The following is a 14,580-nucleotide window of genomic DNA, read 5'->3' as shown; positions in this document are numbered from 1 at the left end:
GCAGTAAAGCTTCAAATATTACTAGATGCATTATTAAAATAGCAAAAGATTATTTCATAAATCTCATGAACATTATTATGAAGTATCATGATAGCGGTTTAAAAATGTAAGTCATTAATCACTGAAAATCTTCACCTCCACCACTGCTCTCAAATTTCACAATTAGATAAAACAACCAGGTTGCGACTGTCCCATTGACTGCCATACAATTTGCAGTGTCAAGGTCAAGAAAAGTGAGAAAAACATCTACTAGATGCACATAGCGTACTGGATTATTCTGATTATGTTTTTTGCATGGCAGTCGATGGGATAAACACAAGCTCTTAGGTTTTCATCCAAAATATCTTAAATTGTGTTCCCGAAGACAAACAAAGCTTTTACAGATTTGGAACAAGACGAGGATAAAGTGGATCCTTAACCCTTTAACCCTTTAAAATACTCTGACAAGAGTAAAACATCTTTCAAATCTGAAATCAAACAGGATGCAGACATTAAAGACATGAAAAGTGTCTAATTTCAAATAACCTCATTCAAAAGGAAAGCAAATATTCTCAGATTATGTAGGCTAATCTTTACGCAACATGCATACAGGAGCAGCCATGATGAGTCAGTGTCGCCAACTTCATCTCTTAAACCGAAACAAAAAAATAGTTAACAAGGGAAGGGCCATTGATTTAACAGTGTTTTCCGAACCCATTTCTTGAGGCACCCCAACACTACATATTTTCAATCTCTGTTGAAAATCTCTTGGGTACCTCAAGAAACAGAGTTGGGAAAACACTGTATTACAACATACAACTGTTTACTTTCTAGCATTAATGGCTACCAACAGTTGCTCTTTCTGTCTTGATTTACCTGGCCAGTGGCCGGCGAGCTCTGTTCACTGCCTCCAGGTCGGCGTACCGCAGGTCCAGCTGACAGCCCACTAGGATAACAGGAGCTCTGGGACAGAAATGCTTGATCTCAGGGTACCACATGGTCCTCACATGGTGGAGTGAGTTTGGGTTTGCAATGGAGAAACACAGCACTACCACATCAGACCTGTTAGCAAACCAGATACAGCTCATTAACCTCTACAGGTTAAAAATGTTTAGTTTTCTTGTTTAGGTCACTTTTGACTTCTCCACAACGTAAGCTTTTCAGTGAGAGCAAAGTTCAATCTGATACAGTTCTGTGGAATAGGACAATTTATGAGTATTTACACATAATGAGTATGCACAAATATAAGGTGAAAAAACTATGAGGGAACATTGTTAGTATGAAACAACTGATCTAGTGTAAAGGGGAGAGGCAATCCAAGTTCACCTTCCATACGCAAATCTGCGATCCTTGTGATGGTCACCAAAAGTGTCCCAGAGACGCAAGGACACGCTGACATCATCCACCACGTCCCTGGACCTTTCTAGAACCTGGCCGGAGAGACACACCTATCACATGCATGGAGATTTACCCGAGAAACTGCGTACAACACATTTTAACAGATTACTTATCAGGGAAATGACGCAAAGTAGCAGCCGTCACACACTGCGTAAGAATAAGAATATGGCGACAGGAATCCCTCACCTCCTGGCAGACTCTGTACTGATCTATTGCCCAGACTGTGGGCACGTGTGTGGCGAGTAGCTGGTACTGTGTAAGTGTTGCGTTACAGGCCCGGGCACAGATAAGACGGGTCTTTCCAACTGCGTTGTCTCCAACCACCACACACTTGATAGTCTCGACATTTGGCCTCTCATAGTCCATGTCAGAATCCATAAAACGGCGCCTTTCACACACAAACAATACAAATGTAACAAAGAGAAAGTAATAAACATACATATTTAATATGCTTATAATAATTTTAATAATAATTCGAGTGGGACTGGAAAAAATAGCTATAAAAATAGATAGACACGTGAGTAATCTATCTCTCTATCTATAGTAGTTCAGTTTTACGATGCTACAAGAATACCTTTCTCTGCGCAAAGAAAACAAAAATAACAGAATCTATTCTATGGAAGATGAATGAAGGTCTTATGGGTATGGAACGACATGAGGGCGAGTAATTAATGACAGAATTTTAATTTTGGTGTGAACTTTCCCTTTAATAAATGGATTAATAAATAAGAAATTCCCAGACTTTCTACTTGATAAACCACATGGAATTATTGAAATGAAAGTTTTCTTGACCAAGACAGGAATACAAAAAATTACATTTCTATGAATGCGTCACATAAAAAAAAAAAAAAAAAAAAAAACTCCATTCCCATGACTGTCATTCTCACATCTCGGCTTCCTCCACTCTCCCCTTTTGAAAATGATCCCTGTAATCGTGGAGTTTCAAACAGACCTGATTCAGCATGTTGAGCAACACATAAAATCAATAAAAAAACTACAGCCCTACTCTTTCTGTATTGATCCCAGTGGCATCTAATGAGGCTTCGGAGCCTTTAAGGTACACTGGATTTCAGTCGTGTACTAAATTTCTACCTTTCATGCAAATTAATTAAATTAATCACTTGCACCAACACTAATAGGCATTCAGTTGTTTAAAAAAACATCCCATAAATTGAGTTTGGTCAGTAAGGCAGAGAAAAAAAAGACTTCATCCACTTTCATTATTGGAAAGTGTGCACAAGGTATTCTTCACAAATTAGTATTTTGTTGTCCAAAAAGAAAGAAAAACTTTAACTTTTTACAGTTTGGGACACTGGGGTGTTCAGTAAACGCTGATAGGAGTATTAGTTTTAAATGATTTATTTCTGTCATGGTGAGTAACAGAATTGTTAATTAAACTCTGTTACCAGCGTCACCATCACAGAGCTCACAACGTCACTAGAGGTAAAAAAGCTGACGGGGTTACCAGCTGGGTGATCCTGAAAACAGAGGAACAGATGCTAATGATAAAGTGCAGCTGGGATGAGATGTTGCCATTGTTTTTTTTTGTTGTTGTTTTTTTTTTCATCCCCCTGAATTCATCCCGTAACAGATGTGTTAAACTAGTATTGCATAGGGTGCATTTCGGTATGCTTACTTATGTACTATTCTGTGCCATTTTTAGTGTAAATAGTGCGAGTAATCTGTTCACAGCCTATGGTTCATGCCGAAAATTCAGAAAAAAGGAAAAGAGCAGTAGAATATACATTCTGGACAGGGCGGAGCTATCACAGTCTGGAGTTGAATGACAAACTAAAATTATATAATTCGTGCACTAGATGGTTGAATAAATACTGCATGAAGTGTATAGTGCGTCACTTATTACACAACTCTACTGAAAGCAGAAAACTTAAAAACTAGGTTTTTTTTATGTAAAATCTGTAACCCTTATGTTTTTCAAACCAACTAATATTATCATTAATAATAATAATAATAATAATGAATTATTATTATAATTATTATTTTAATAACTTAAGAAAAAGAAACAATGTATTAAATATATATATATATATATATATATATATATATATATATATATATATATATATATATATATATATAAAAAACCATGGTAAAAACGTATGATAGAAAGAATGCAAATAAACGGGACACATTATAACGATGCTTTTAAGCCACAAAAACGATCAGATAAGTTATCTGATAATGTGTGGGGTTTATAAGCATCACAGCAAACAACAAAAGTTTAATACAGCTTTAGTTTGTTTCTCCGTCCATTTGAGATAGCTGGTAGTCATAAACGTGCATATGCCACATTTAATCAATACCAGTCCATCAGCAGTTCCGTCACTCAGAGTTAACTGATAAAGTTAGAACATCACGTGACTGAAATATTGATTCAATCATGAGCGCATTATCAAAAATCCACTTTACCTTCTGTGCGTACACCACAGCGATCACAGTGCAAGCAAAAGCATTGATGCTTATGGATTCTCAGATCTAGACTACGTCGCTCGGAAGGAGTCTGCATCAAGATCTATTTAATAGAATATGAATAATATGAAGTTATGTAACAGATACTGGTGTATTACCTCGTGTCTTGAAAATGGAGGTGGCTCGTATAGCAGCAGTCTTTGGTTTCCAAGGAAACGGAATGTACTCCTCCTCTACTACTGTACCACGAGCTTCTGATATTAATGCAGCGTTATTGCAATATTAGGCCTATAGCCTTAATGCGTAAAAGCGTAAAATTAACGAGCATCTTCTTAAACTCCCTCCGACGACTGATCCATGAAAACCATCTCACTCCAGACTGGGCTGAAGCGTTACGCCTTTCAAGAGATACCTAGTTACCACAGTAGACTACCTAATGATTTACGATACTCGCTAGTGAAGATAGTAAGGTCAAACTTCCAAAGGGTGGTCACTTAACGCCTTTACGCGTGCGATTTATTTGCATTTTATTAATACGTATTTACAATTTTTATTTACTTGTTTATTATTTTAGGTTATAATTGTTGGATTTTTAAATAGTTAAGGATAAAATAAAATACAATAAAATAAAATAGACACGTGTAACTGCTAAAATAAATATTAGAAACAAAACGAAATGCGTAGGGGGAAAGTAATATTTATTTTGCGAGTTAAAATGCATTATGCGTAATCTACAAATGAACTAAAACCACAAACACTATTTTTTATTTATATTTTTGGTGTGGGCACTACCGAAGGATGCTATCGCCTATCCCGTTTGCAGAAAACAGTACAGCAGTAGCTTATGTGACGCGTAAAAACGTGATTTATTTCAGATAACTCTCTCAAGTCGGGAACATCTCGGCAGCGTCGAGTGGATCTAAACCGTGCTGCATTTTCTGAATGAAATAAAGTGTGCTCATTCACCGCCTCTGCCTTACTACAGGCTATTATGTAACCGCGGACGTCTCCTTGAGAAATGACACTTGAAGTGCCGTCTTTAATAAATGACAGCCGCCTAGCGCGCTCAGAAACCAGCAGGTAAACAGAGAGAGGCGCGCAGAGGCTGCGGCGGCTCTTACCGCATCACAGGGAAGTGCTGCATCGGCTCGGCCGATATGGGGAAGCGACAGAAGAGATGCATCGGCTGTGGCTGGAGACTGAGGAAAGCTGGAGCTGAACTTCATTTTCGGATCGAGAAAACGCGGCTTGGGATCGCCGCCGCCGATCAAACCGCTCGCGAGAGGAATTGCTCGTCGTTTCTCGAGCGCCATCGGACGAATCGTTGACTCCGGGCCGGGGCTCACAGGCAGCGGGGCCGGACGGACACTGCTCTTGATGTTTGCTCAGTTACCGTACGAACTGTACAACACAGGCACGGCAACACAGCCCTACCCATTCACTGCACACACACAGACACAGCAGCACTTCCCATTCACTGTCTCACACACACACACACACACAGGCTCCCTCTTCACTTGATTCAATCTCTCTTTAACAGCATGACCCCTGGATGGTCAGGCGGTGCTTGTTTTCTCCGAAGTCTAAGGGCCTAAAAGTAAGCTTTAGCTGATGAAGTCGTCTTGATTTGATACATGGAGAAATCAGGCACAAAATACAACATATAACCATTGTTTCGTTGTAAAACCCCGACTCCAGGCTTCTAAACGTTAAAAAATGAACTTCTGAGATTGGAGGCTTATTTATAACACGACAAACAATCCTGATTTTAAAGGGTTATTCGAGATTAAATCTAAATTTAAGTCACGTGAAATCAGCACGAATTGTTTGCGCTATAATTGTAAAGCGATAAACATGTGGTTTCATAAATGAACAAAATGGCCGCGGACTTAGCTATGACTTAACAATCACTTGAAATCAGAATCAACAAAACAGGCTACGCGCCGGCAATGCACATGTGACACATTTTGTAAGTAATAGCTTGAAGTGATGGGAAAAAATGAAATGAAATATGAAACGAAAACCGCCAGTGTGAGGGAGTATATTATGAGTCAGTCAATAATTCATTCTGTGGTTCCGCTGTGGTTTTATTTGGAACAACTTAATAGGATGTCAGTAATTGTTTAGAAAATACCTTTATTCTGCAGGTTGTCTTAAAACATAATTTATCATTCAACTTAAAGAGTTAATTCACCCAAAAATGAAAATCACCCCATGTTTTATTCGCCATCAATTAATGATATGTATGACTTTATTCTTTCAGACAAATCCATTTGGACTTAGATTAAAAATTGTCTTTGCAGAGGGCAGACAGTCTAAAAGTAGTCAAATAAAATGCGTCCACCCATAATAAAACCTGCCACACATGGCCGATTGGGTTTGATGAATACTTTTTATGAATTGTAGCATTTTTGTACGAAAAATATCTATATTTAAAACGTTATAAACACTTTTCTCTCACTTCCAGTGTTGTAAAGAGAAACCATTCCGGCCAATGATGTAGGATGCATGCACAGAAAAAAACGGTACAGCTGTATCTGTATTTTATCAATTTGATAAAAGTAATGACTCTACAGAGATATAAAGATGCAATGCTACTTTACAGGTAATTAACATTACATAAAATTGGCAGAAACCGTGTGTGTTATGTCCCCTTTAATAATTATGTCATCCCGATATTCAATGCTGGACCACACAGATCCATTCTTCTTTTTCATGAAAGGGAACCCTGTCCAAGCTGGAGACAGTGAGTGATGGGTGATGCTGACTGCCAGAGACTGGAGACAAATACTTCTCCACAGCCATTTGTTTGAGAGCGGACAAGGAATAGAAGTGCCCTTGATGCAGAGAAGTGCTTGGGAGGAGATCAATGGCACAGTCATACGGTCAGTTTTGGAGGTGGCTCGAAACCAACCACGGATTGCAGTATACTGCTGGGACTCTGGACTAATCCTCAACCTCCTCCTGTAAAACAGAGACAGACAGGAGAGGCAGCAGGACTATGATCCAGGACTGTGAAGTGACCGGTAATTCAGACAGGATGAACACTATGTCCTCCCTGTGGTTGCCTGATAACGAGCTGTGATGCAATGATGGTCACCAGCTCACAATTATTAAAGGGATCATATGATGCTATTTCTGTTTTGTCAGGAGACACTAGGTTTCTGTGCAAAATCACTTTCTTTGGCATTCAAAAAAAAATAGATGCAGTTAGATTACTTAAAATGGAACGGCACAACTTAGACGTTTGAATTGGTGGAACGCATTTTATAGACAAAACCTAGGAGAGTACAAAGCTGGCTGTGCAAAGGCTATTTGCTCGGACAATCTGGTGCTTCAGAATCAGCGACTGTAAATATGTGTCGTTAATAGTTTAGGTTTAACAGTTAAAATGTTCAAAAGTTCAAATGTAGAGTTTTGCACTCGGGCTGCACAAGCCATTGAAAGGAATGGGTTTCATGGTGCAGCGTCCTATTTAAAAAGGCCTTAACGCATTGTGTGTGTGTGTGTGTGTGCGCGCAGAGAGAGAGGCACAGTAGAGTCAGTCGCGGCTTGTGTACTGCAAATACAAACGAGCGCTGTGTCTGCCACGCCACTCTGCTCCTCTTTCGGGTTTAAACTGATGGTAAAACTACTCAGGACATTGATAACTGTCTTCATATTAACATACTCGTGATTATGGAAAGGGACATTACATTTCCAACGTGTGCTTGTGGTGTTCGGCCAATCGCGATGCACTGGGTCAGCTGGCCAATCAGAGCAGACTCTTCTTTTTGGTACGAGGGTCTTCGAGAGAGAGAGAGGAGGAGCTAGAATAATGTGGACAGTGTTTGAAAATTGGTCAGTTTTTTGAGCAGTAGCATGTCAACATATTCTGTTACACCAAATAACGATTTTTAAAATAACATCATATGACCTCCATAAGGGAATTGGTGCTGAGGACTTGAATGGGAACGCCATACTTATGGGATGGAATTTCCCTATCAATAAGCGCTGAACAGGCAGGAGAGTTTGGGGGCTAAGATATGGATATGGGTGTTCCAGTCGACAGGACTCCCCTGCTTACTAACTGATAAGCAATATGACTTTGATCACCTCAGAACCCTCTGTGTCACCAACATGCCACTGGAATTACTTGTAATCTTTTGCAGAAGAAGGGGGTTGACATCTACTGCCCATTACTGCTGAACAGACTTATTTCATTGTTTTCAATCCTGACATCACAGGTTACCTTGTTCATGACCTGCAAGCTTTCGGTTCCCGTTTGGGCTCCAGTTCCTGTAACATCCCCGGGTGGACAAGCAGGAACATCTCTCCAATACTGCTTTCGCTGGGGCTAGTGCCGGAGCCGAAGCACAACTGAGAGCCAGGTACAGTCAGGTGCAACTTATATGAGGTTGAGTTCAAAAATCAAAAGGAGGCTCCAAGGAATCAGAAGGACCCTGGTCTCTATGACGCAAATCCAAGCAATAATCCATTCAAATGGCAAGGTAGACCAGAGATATCTTTCAAAGATCTTGATCATCTAGAGCTTGAAATCCTGGAAATCAATGCAAAACTTTAGATCCCACACAGCAGCACCGCAGACACAAGTGGCCATCAGGTGATGACACAAACAAACAATAAGAGACATAACTTCATAAACTTGACAACTCTAAACCCTATTACCCTTCTGAATGCACAATTACATACCGTCATAAATTAAAAAGTCTTTATTTAGCTTGAGATGACATGACGCAATTACAGAATTACCCCTGTATTGCAGGTTATGACAACTGTTGCTGTAGTGCGCTGTGGTTTTTACCCACGCATACTCATATGATTTCTGATAGGGGAAGTGAGGAAAGGGCATTATTAACGGTAGAGCAAAAACACACAAAAAGAGCGAGAGAGAGAGAGAGAGAGAGAGAGACAAAGTTTTGTTGCTTGTCAGATAAGGTTCATTTCACTTTTACCTATAGAGTGGTGACAGTGGCATATGCCTGGCAACAGAGTCAGTCACTAGCATTCTGTTGAAAACGATGGGCGCTGAAGTTAAAAATACAAACACACCATTGTCTCTGGAACGGTTTCACATCTCTGAGGATTATGGGTTTATTCTACCCGAGCCTCTGGTAGGTCATTATACTTACTGTATAACATTTTGTTAGCGGCATTTTTTTATACGGTGTGATAAGAATGTATTGGTGTTTTATTCAATGTGCAGTATAATTACTATGATATAATACATCTAATATTAGTTATTATAATGCAATGCAAAATATAAATGAGCTTTTTTTAAGCTACAGTTACTTTAAGCTAGAATTACTGTCCTAGTGAGATGGAATTAAAAGATTAATTTGCAAGCATATACAGTATAAGAAAGCATTAGACATCGACACCGTTTGCTTTCTCAGTGACCTTTATCTATTTGCTTTAATGGTAAATAGGTTAATACAAAACTTTGCTCTCCAAAGACGCAGTTTTATGATTTCGATAGTTCACATTTACAGATGGTGATCCCAGAAAACTATTTAGACCAAATTAGTAGGATTTATGTGCAAATTTGATGACAAGTGCAGTTTTTTTTTTTTAGTTTAGTGAATTGTTAACTTTGACTTACATTTAGTATCTGAGATTATGTATCTCTTTCAATGATTGGTGGAAAACTAAGAATCCACCTCAGGATACCCTTTGGACTGTGAACTCTGTCACATTTAACTCTTTGGCTGAAAAAAAGCAGAAATGTACAGTAAATTTATTGGATATGTGATTTGCCGTACATGCAGTGTGTAGGATCTCCTCATATCAAATTCACATTCGCTTATGCAAAGTTCTGTCGTGAAAATCTAGATGGTGCAAGAATTAGGTACTAATTGAATAAAAAATGATGAAAGTATATATCACGCTGCATATTATGGCGTTATGGACACATGCTGTTACATTGTGTTTCAGAGAGACCTGCCGGTGTACTACAAGCCCTGGATGGACGTTGCCAGAAATGTGCCAGAACTCATCTCCTCCCATTCTCTGCGCATGAGAATCCATGATGTATGAGCTTTCGTGATGAAAGTCTTTTAGACAAAGAGAAATAAGCAGCACAACATTTTTGCATTTACACTCAGAATACAACCAATGTTTTGTGCTAAATGGATTGTTATATAATAGTTTGTTATATTAGTTTCACTACACAGTATACTGTACTTTCACTTTCATTTTCCTTTCTGCCTTGCTTTCCTTTTATTATCATTAGAGGAACTACAAAGCCTAAATGGGGATTTAATTTTGTTCCAGTTACACAATTTTATTTTATTTTTTTATGATATCAGCTATATTTTTACATGGATATTTTTAAATCGATTAATTAAGTTGCAATATATTTAACTGTTATCTTAATTATTCATTTTAATATAATTTTTTTTTATATTTAATTTTTTCTGAACATTTGCAACCTCCTTTTTCAGAATAATTTTAACAAAAACAAATTCTGCTATATTATGCGTGACACACAAATCGTGCTTAATTTTAAGAGATGTAATTAATTACAAATGCCACCAGAGGTTAATGATTCAGTTCTGATCATTCTGTGATTGCTTTGTTTCTCAGATGCCTCTGTTGGAGACTCATTTGTTGCAGACACACCGTGAGCTGCGTTTGGCCCATCTGGCTTTGAGCGTAATGACTATGGGTTACGTATGGCAGGAGGGAGAGAGAGATACTATCAGAGTACTACAATAATTTGATATTAATTTCGGACCCCTAATCGGACTGAAGCACAGAACTGAACTGACTATTTATGTTTGTCATGAACCTCCAGGTGCTTCCGGGGAATCTGTCGGTGCCATTCTGTGAGGTGTCTCAGAGACTTGGTCTGCCTCCTATTCTCATCCACGCTGACACAGTCCTCGCCAACTGGAAGAAAAGAGATCCGGATGGGTAAACTCGCAGATCAATATAACATTGTGTTATTTCATTGTTATCTCGCCCTGTTTTATTTGATCAATATCTCTATCAGTAGGCATTCCGGTTCATCCCAATAGCAGCTGCTCGGTGATTTCTTTATATTAGATATTATATGTTTCACCTTTGCTCCCAGAGTTCTCTTCTAAAAACAAACAAACATAAAGGACAGTTGCTAACCAAAAATCAACTCGAAATATAAAAAAAAATAACAAAATTTTATAAAATTGCATAAAAAACCTATATTTAAACAAATGCATTATTAAGCAAACTAACCAGTAATATTACATTTCTTTTTCATGAACAACTTGACGTGGATTGTTCCAGACCCTTTTCCATGGAGTAAGTATTTTGTTTTATTAACAACATTAATGTTATTTGTAGAACCAGCAGAGGGAGCCATTTCATTATGCTTTGAGAGGAATATGTAAACATGAGCTATGGCAATTCACATCCTCTATGCAGCAGTTATAGATACATTTTGGTCATGAATTAGACACCTCAATGAACAACATAACATATCAACAAATACATAAATAATTCACATGTTGATGTAGTTTGTGGCTAGTGCTTGACCTGCCATTCATGGTGACTGTTTTTGCTTCCTGTGAGGAACTTGGAGTTGTTGTTGACATTGCCCGGTGAAGAAAGTGTGAGAGGATTTTTTCTGGTGACACTGCTGGTGGAGTTGGCAGCAGTTCCTGGCCTGAAGGTGAGAAACGCCACAGTTCATAAACAGAGCACTGCGCTAAGCAGTAATAGCCAAGAATACACCATCATACACCATGCTAGTATTTCATTCATTGCATTGGTTCTCCATTGCATGTAAAAATGCATTGAAAAAAAGCTAATGAGTTGGATCTAGTGTGAAAGCCACTTTACAGTGTGGTATTACCATTTGATAACATTGGAGTACCGTGGTAATACTATAGCTTTTTCTTTTTTTCACAGTCTATCCTTGATGTCATCAACGGCGTCCATTATAATGATGTTGCTATGGTCACCAAAGCTCTGAATGTTATCAGTCAGGCCGTAGACAGCATGAAACAGGCCCTTAAACTAATGCACGGTAATACTTTCAGGAGAGAGAGAGAAAAAAGAAACTTTTTTTGAAGTGGTTCACGTGACAAATAAATGTTTTCTGTTTCAGAATATGTAGATCCCTCTATATTCTATGGCATCATGAGGATTTATCTGTCTGGGTAAGCCATACTGTAGATTTCACTCTGTTTCAGAGTTCTTCTGAACCTGTAAAAACTTAACTGTCCTTCTGCATGTGGATGTTAGATGGAAAGATAACCCATCAATGCCAGAAGGTCTCGTGTATGAAGGAGTTCAGGAGAAGCCAATGGAGTTTTCTGGAGGCAGTGCCGCTCAGAGTAGTGTCTTACACTGCTTTGATGAGCTTCTGGGAGTCCAGCATGAAGGCAGCAGTGGTGAGAAAATCAATAATTGTCTTCATGGTTGACTTTCCTGGTTACATGATGTCTTTATATGAAAATGATTGTTTTTCTCTCAACGCTGTCCAAACAGGGGCCTTCCTGAGAAGAATGAGGGACTACATGCCGCCCTCTCATAAGCAGTTCATTGAAAGCATCTCTAGTCGCCCGTCTCTGCGCAGCTTTGTGCTCCAGCAAACAGATGAGCGTCTCACACACACATTTGAGCAGTGTGTGGCTCGCTTGGTGGACTTTCGTAATTACCACATCAACATCGTCACCCGATACATCACTATCCCGGCCTCCCGGGCCAAACAGCTCCGTGCCAACAAGCAGGGTTCGGACGAGGAGCTGGACGCGATCAGAAGAGCTCCAACAGCGCTGGAGGAAAGAGGTACTGGAGGGTCGGGGATCATGACCTTTCTGAAGACGGTGCGAGACGAAACCAAAGACACTTCCACCTCAAAGTGTACTGATGAAAAGCAAGTCTCGCCAGACCCATCGATGACGGAAATAGAGAAGGCTGCATCTGAGCTCCCAATAGAAGGATAATAGCACCAAAGTATTATCTGCAAAGTAAATGATGCACTACGATAAAATTGTTTTTATGGGTCATAACATAATTTAGGGTGAGATTGCACACATATACAGAAGTAGTTTCCATTCACCGCATAACACACATACACAAACACCGACTTGATTTACACTTACTTCAGCGAGGGCTTCAATCAAACACTTTCTGCAATATGACCCCATAAAGAGCTAATGTTTTTGTCTTTGGTCAAACAATCCAGATATTAAACACATGAATAATGTAAGCACAAATATGACACTATATAATATAACTATGTTGGTTGTTTCATTGCTAAACCCTAACACAAAACTAAAGGCTTATCAAAACACAAACTCCTGAGATTAGAGTCTTAATGTCTGTGTGTATGCTTATAATGCTACAAGCAATCCTGATATAAAGGGTTATTCAAAGTTAAATCCAAATTTCATTCATTTGAAGTCAACATAAATTGTTTGTAACTAGTTTTACTTAACATGCACTATTTTCACCGGATATTCAATAACAAGTTGAGAGTTTTTGAAAGTGTATGTCTAATATGCGCTATAATTAAATAGTTTAATTAATAAGAAAATAATAATAGTAATAATAATTATTTATTGAAATGTAGTTGAAGCTTGGATGATATTTGAGGCAATATTATCTTAATAACACACATAATATAATATTACCTTCTTTGTAGTTGAACGGTTGAACTAAAAATACTAAAATTGATATTTAAAATGTACCTTCAGGGGTACAACAGCTTTTATTTGGCCGCCAAAATGCCTCTTCAAAAGGCCCTACTGAATGAAGGATTTGAGGAAGGAGCTGAAGTGCTTGGATTACAAAAGGTGTATTTGAAGTGCGCTTCATGAACGGCGAAGCAGTGAGACACAGAGAAGTCAAATTATCGATTATTGAATAAAGATGTGTTTTTATCTTTGCATACGAAAAGTATTGTATACACACACAATCTTTCATATTGAACCATGGATGTTTTTCATACTGGTAACTGTGTGACAGTAAATGGGACATTCTAAAATATCTTAAATTGCGTTGTTGAAGACAAACAAAGCTTTTACTTTGAAACAGCATGGGGGTAAGTAATTAATGACGAAATTGTCATTTAGGGTTTTTTTTTTTTTTCTCTCACCTTTTTTTAAGAGGTCACCCTTGTCCCTTTGGGGACTCTTTTTGTTTGTTACCATAGCAATTGATCTGTTACCTTGTTATCCCGTCTCCTTAGAATATTAAAAATGAATTAAAACCCAGACTATATTCTTTAGAAAGGTAGAAATGTTATGCATATTTAAGATTGAGAACATCTGTTTGTAAGTGGTTCAAACTGAATCCGACCAAAAAAAGTTTAATTTTGCAAAAGATATAAGACGTTCCGCTACTTGTGTGTGTAGATATGTGAACTGTGTGCAGTGTTTTCACAAAATGAGTTTCAAAAGCTCCGTGTAAGCATTTAAAAAAACTGTAACAAGATTATTAATTAATTTATTTATTATTTTGTGAATCTGGCTCCTGGAAAGTAGCGTGCGCGCACAGTTAAATGTTTTTGACTATAGGATGCGGAATGTTTGTCTTGTGGTATCTGGTAGGAATGCGTGAATATCAGCTCCACAAAGAATGTAAAACTGTCTAAGGATTAGGTCTGGTGAGTTTCTGTGGGATCACCTCTGAACTTTTCAGTGATTTCGAGGTGATTTCAGTGAAAGAGGTGGTTGTTTTAACAAAAAGGTGCAGCACTTCTAAATCAAACTATTGGAAATCATGCATGCAAGAATGGTGTGAAAGTACGGTTTTTATGTTTAAAATAAAAAAAAGTTAGCAGAA

General features: G+C 38.3%; 2 protein-coding genes across 7 annotated transcripts in view; one reads left to right on the top strand and one right to left on the bottom strand.

Annotated features, from left to right (window-relative positions):
• Window positions 1-8,049, bottom strand: part of LOC122350761 (rho-related BTB domain-containing protein 2-like) — a 25,677-nt gene extending 17,628 nt beyond the window's left edge. For 2 of the 5 annotated variants that reach the window (XM_043247455.1, XM_043247458.1), the window contains exons 1-4: window positions 4,929-7,146; window positions 1,564-1,765; window positions 1,306-1,427; window positions 856-1,041 (exon numbers count right to left, since the gene is read on the bottom strand). In XM_043247455.1, the coding sequence (XP_043103390.1) occupies window positions 856-1,041; window positions 1,306-1,427; window positions 1,564-1,765; window positions 4,929-4,990 (572 nt within the window). In that variant the 5' untranslated portion in view covers window positions 4,991-7,146. Of the gene's footprint in view, window positions 1-855; window positions 1,042-1,305; window positions 1,459-1,563; window positions 1,766-4,928; window positions 7,147-7,502; window positions 7,617-8,038 lie in introns of those variants that run through there. The other 3 variants (XM_043247456.1, XM_043247457.1, XM_043247459.1) reach the window with 3 other exon arrangements.
• LOC122350763 (indoleamine 2,3-dioxygenase 2-like) lies at window positions 8,039-14,580 on the top strand. 2 transcript variants are annotated; one of them, XM_043247462.1, is made up of 10 exons: window positions 8,039-8,177; window positions 9,742-9,837; window positions 10,393-10,512; window positions 10,604-10,722; window positions 11,074-11,088; window positions 11,359-11,458; window positions 11,698-11,815; window positions 11,897-11,948; window positions 12,034-12,182; window positions 12,280-14,580. In XM_043247462.1, exons 2-10 carry the CDS (start codon window positions 9,772-9,774, stop codon window positions 12,735-12,737), a joined length of 1,197 nt encoding a protein of 398 aa, XP_043103397.1. In that variant the 5' UTR covers window positions 8,039-8,177; window positions 9,742-9,771; the 3' UTR covers window positions 12,738-14,580. The 2 variants fall into 2 exon arrangements, with proteins under 2 accessions (XP_043103397.1, XP_043103396.1); XM_043247461.1 differs by lacking the exon at window positions 8,039-8,177 and adding an exon at window positions 8,612-8,921.

Source organism: Puntigrus tetrazona, chromosome 8 (genome assembly GCF_018831695.1).
Source record: "Puntigrus tetrazona isolate hp1 chromosome 8, ASM1883169v1, whole genome shotgun sequence".
In the NCBI taxonomy this organism is placed as follows: Eukaryota; Metazoa; Chordata; class Actinopteri; order Cypriniformes; family Cyprinidae; genus Puntigrus; species Puntigrus tetrazona.
This window is presented reverse-complemented; position numbering and strand designations above follow the sequence as displayed.

What these genes read in the sequence shown, in the direction of transcription:
- LOC122350763 (XM_043247461.1), top strand. Translation starts at nt 8,829, where the DNA reads ATGGGCGCTGAAGTTAAAAATACAAACACACCATTGTCTCTGGAACGG. An exon ending in TTATTCTACCCGAGCCTCTG is followed by an intron (nt 8,922 to 9,741) that starts GTAGGTCATTAT and finishes ATTGTGTTTCAG; the next exon opens with AGAGACCTGCCGGTGTACTA. An exon ending in TGCGCATGAGAATCCATGAT is followed by an intron (nt 9,838 to 10,392) that starts GTATGAGCTTTC and finishes TTTGTTTCTCAG; the next exon opens with ATGCCTCTGTTGGAGACTCA.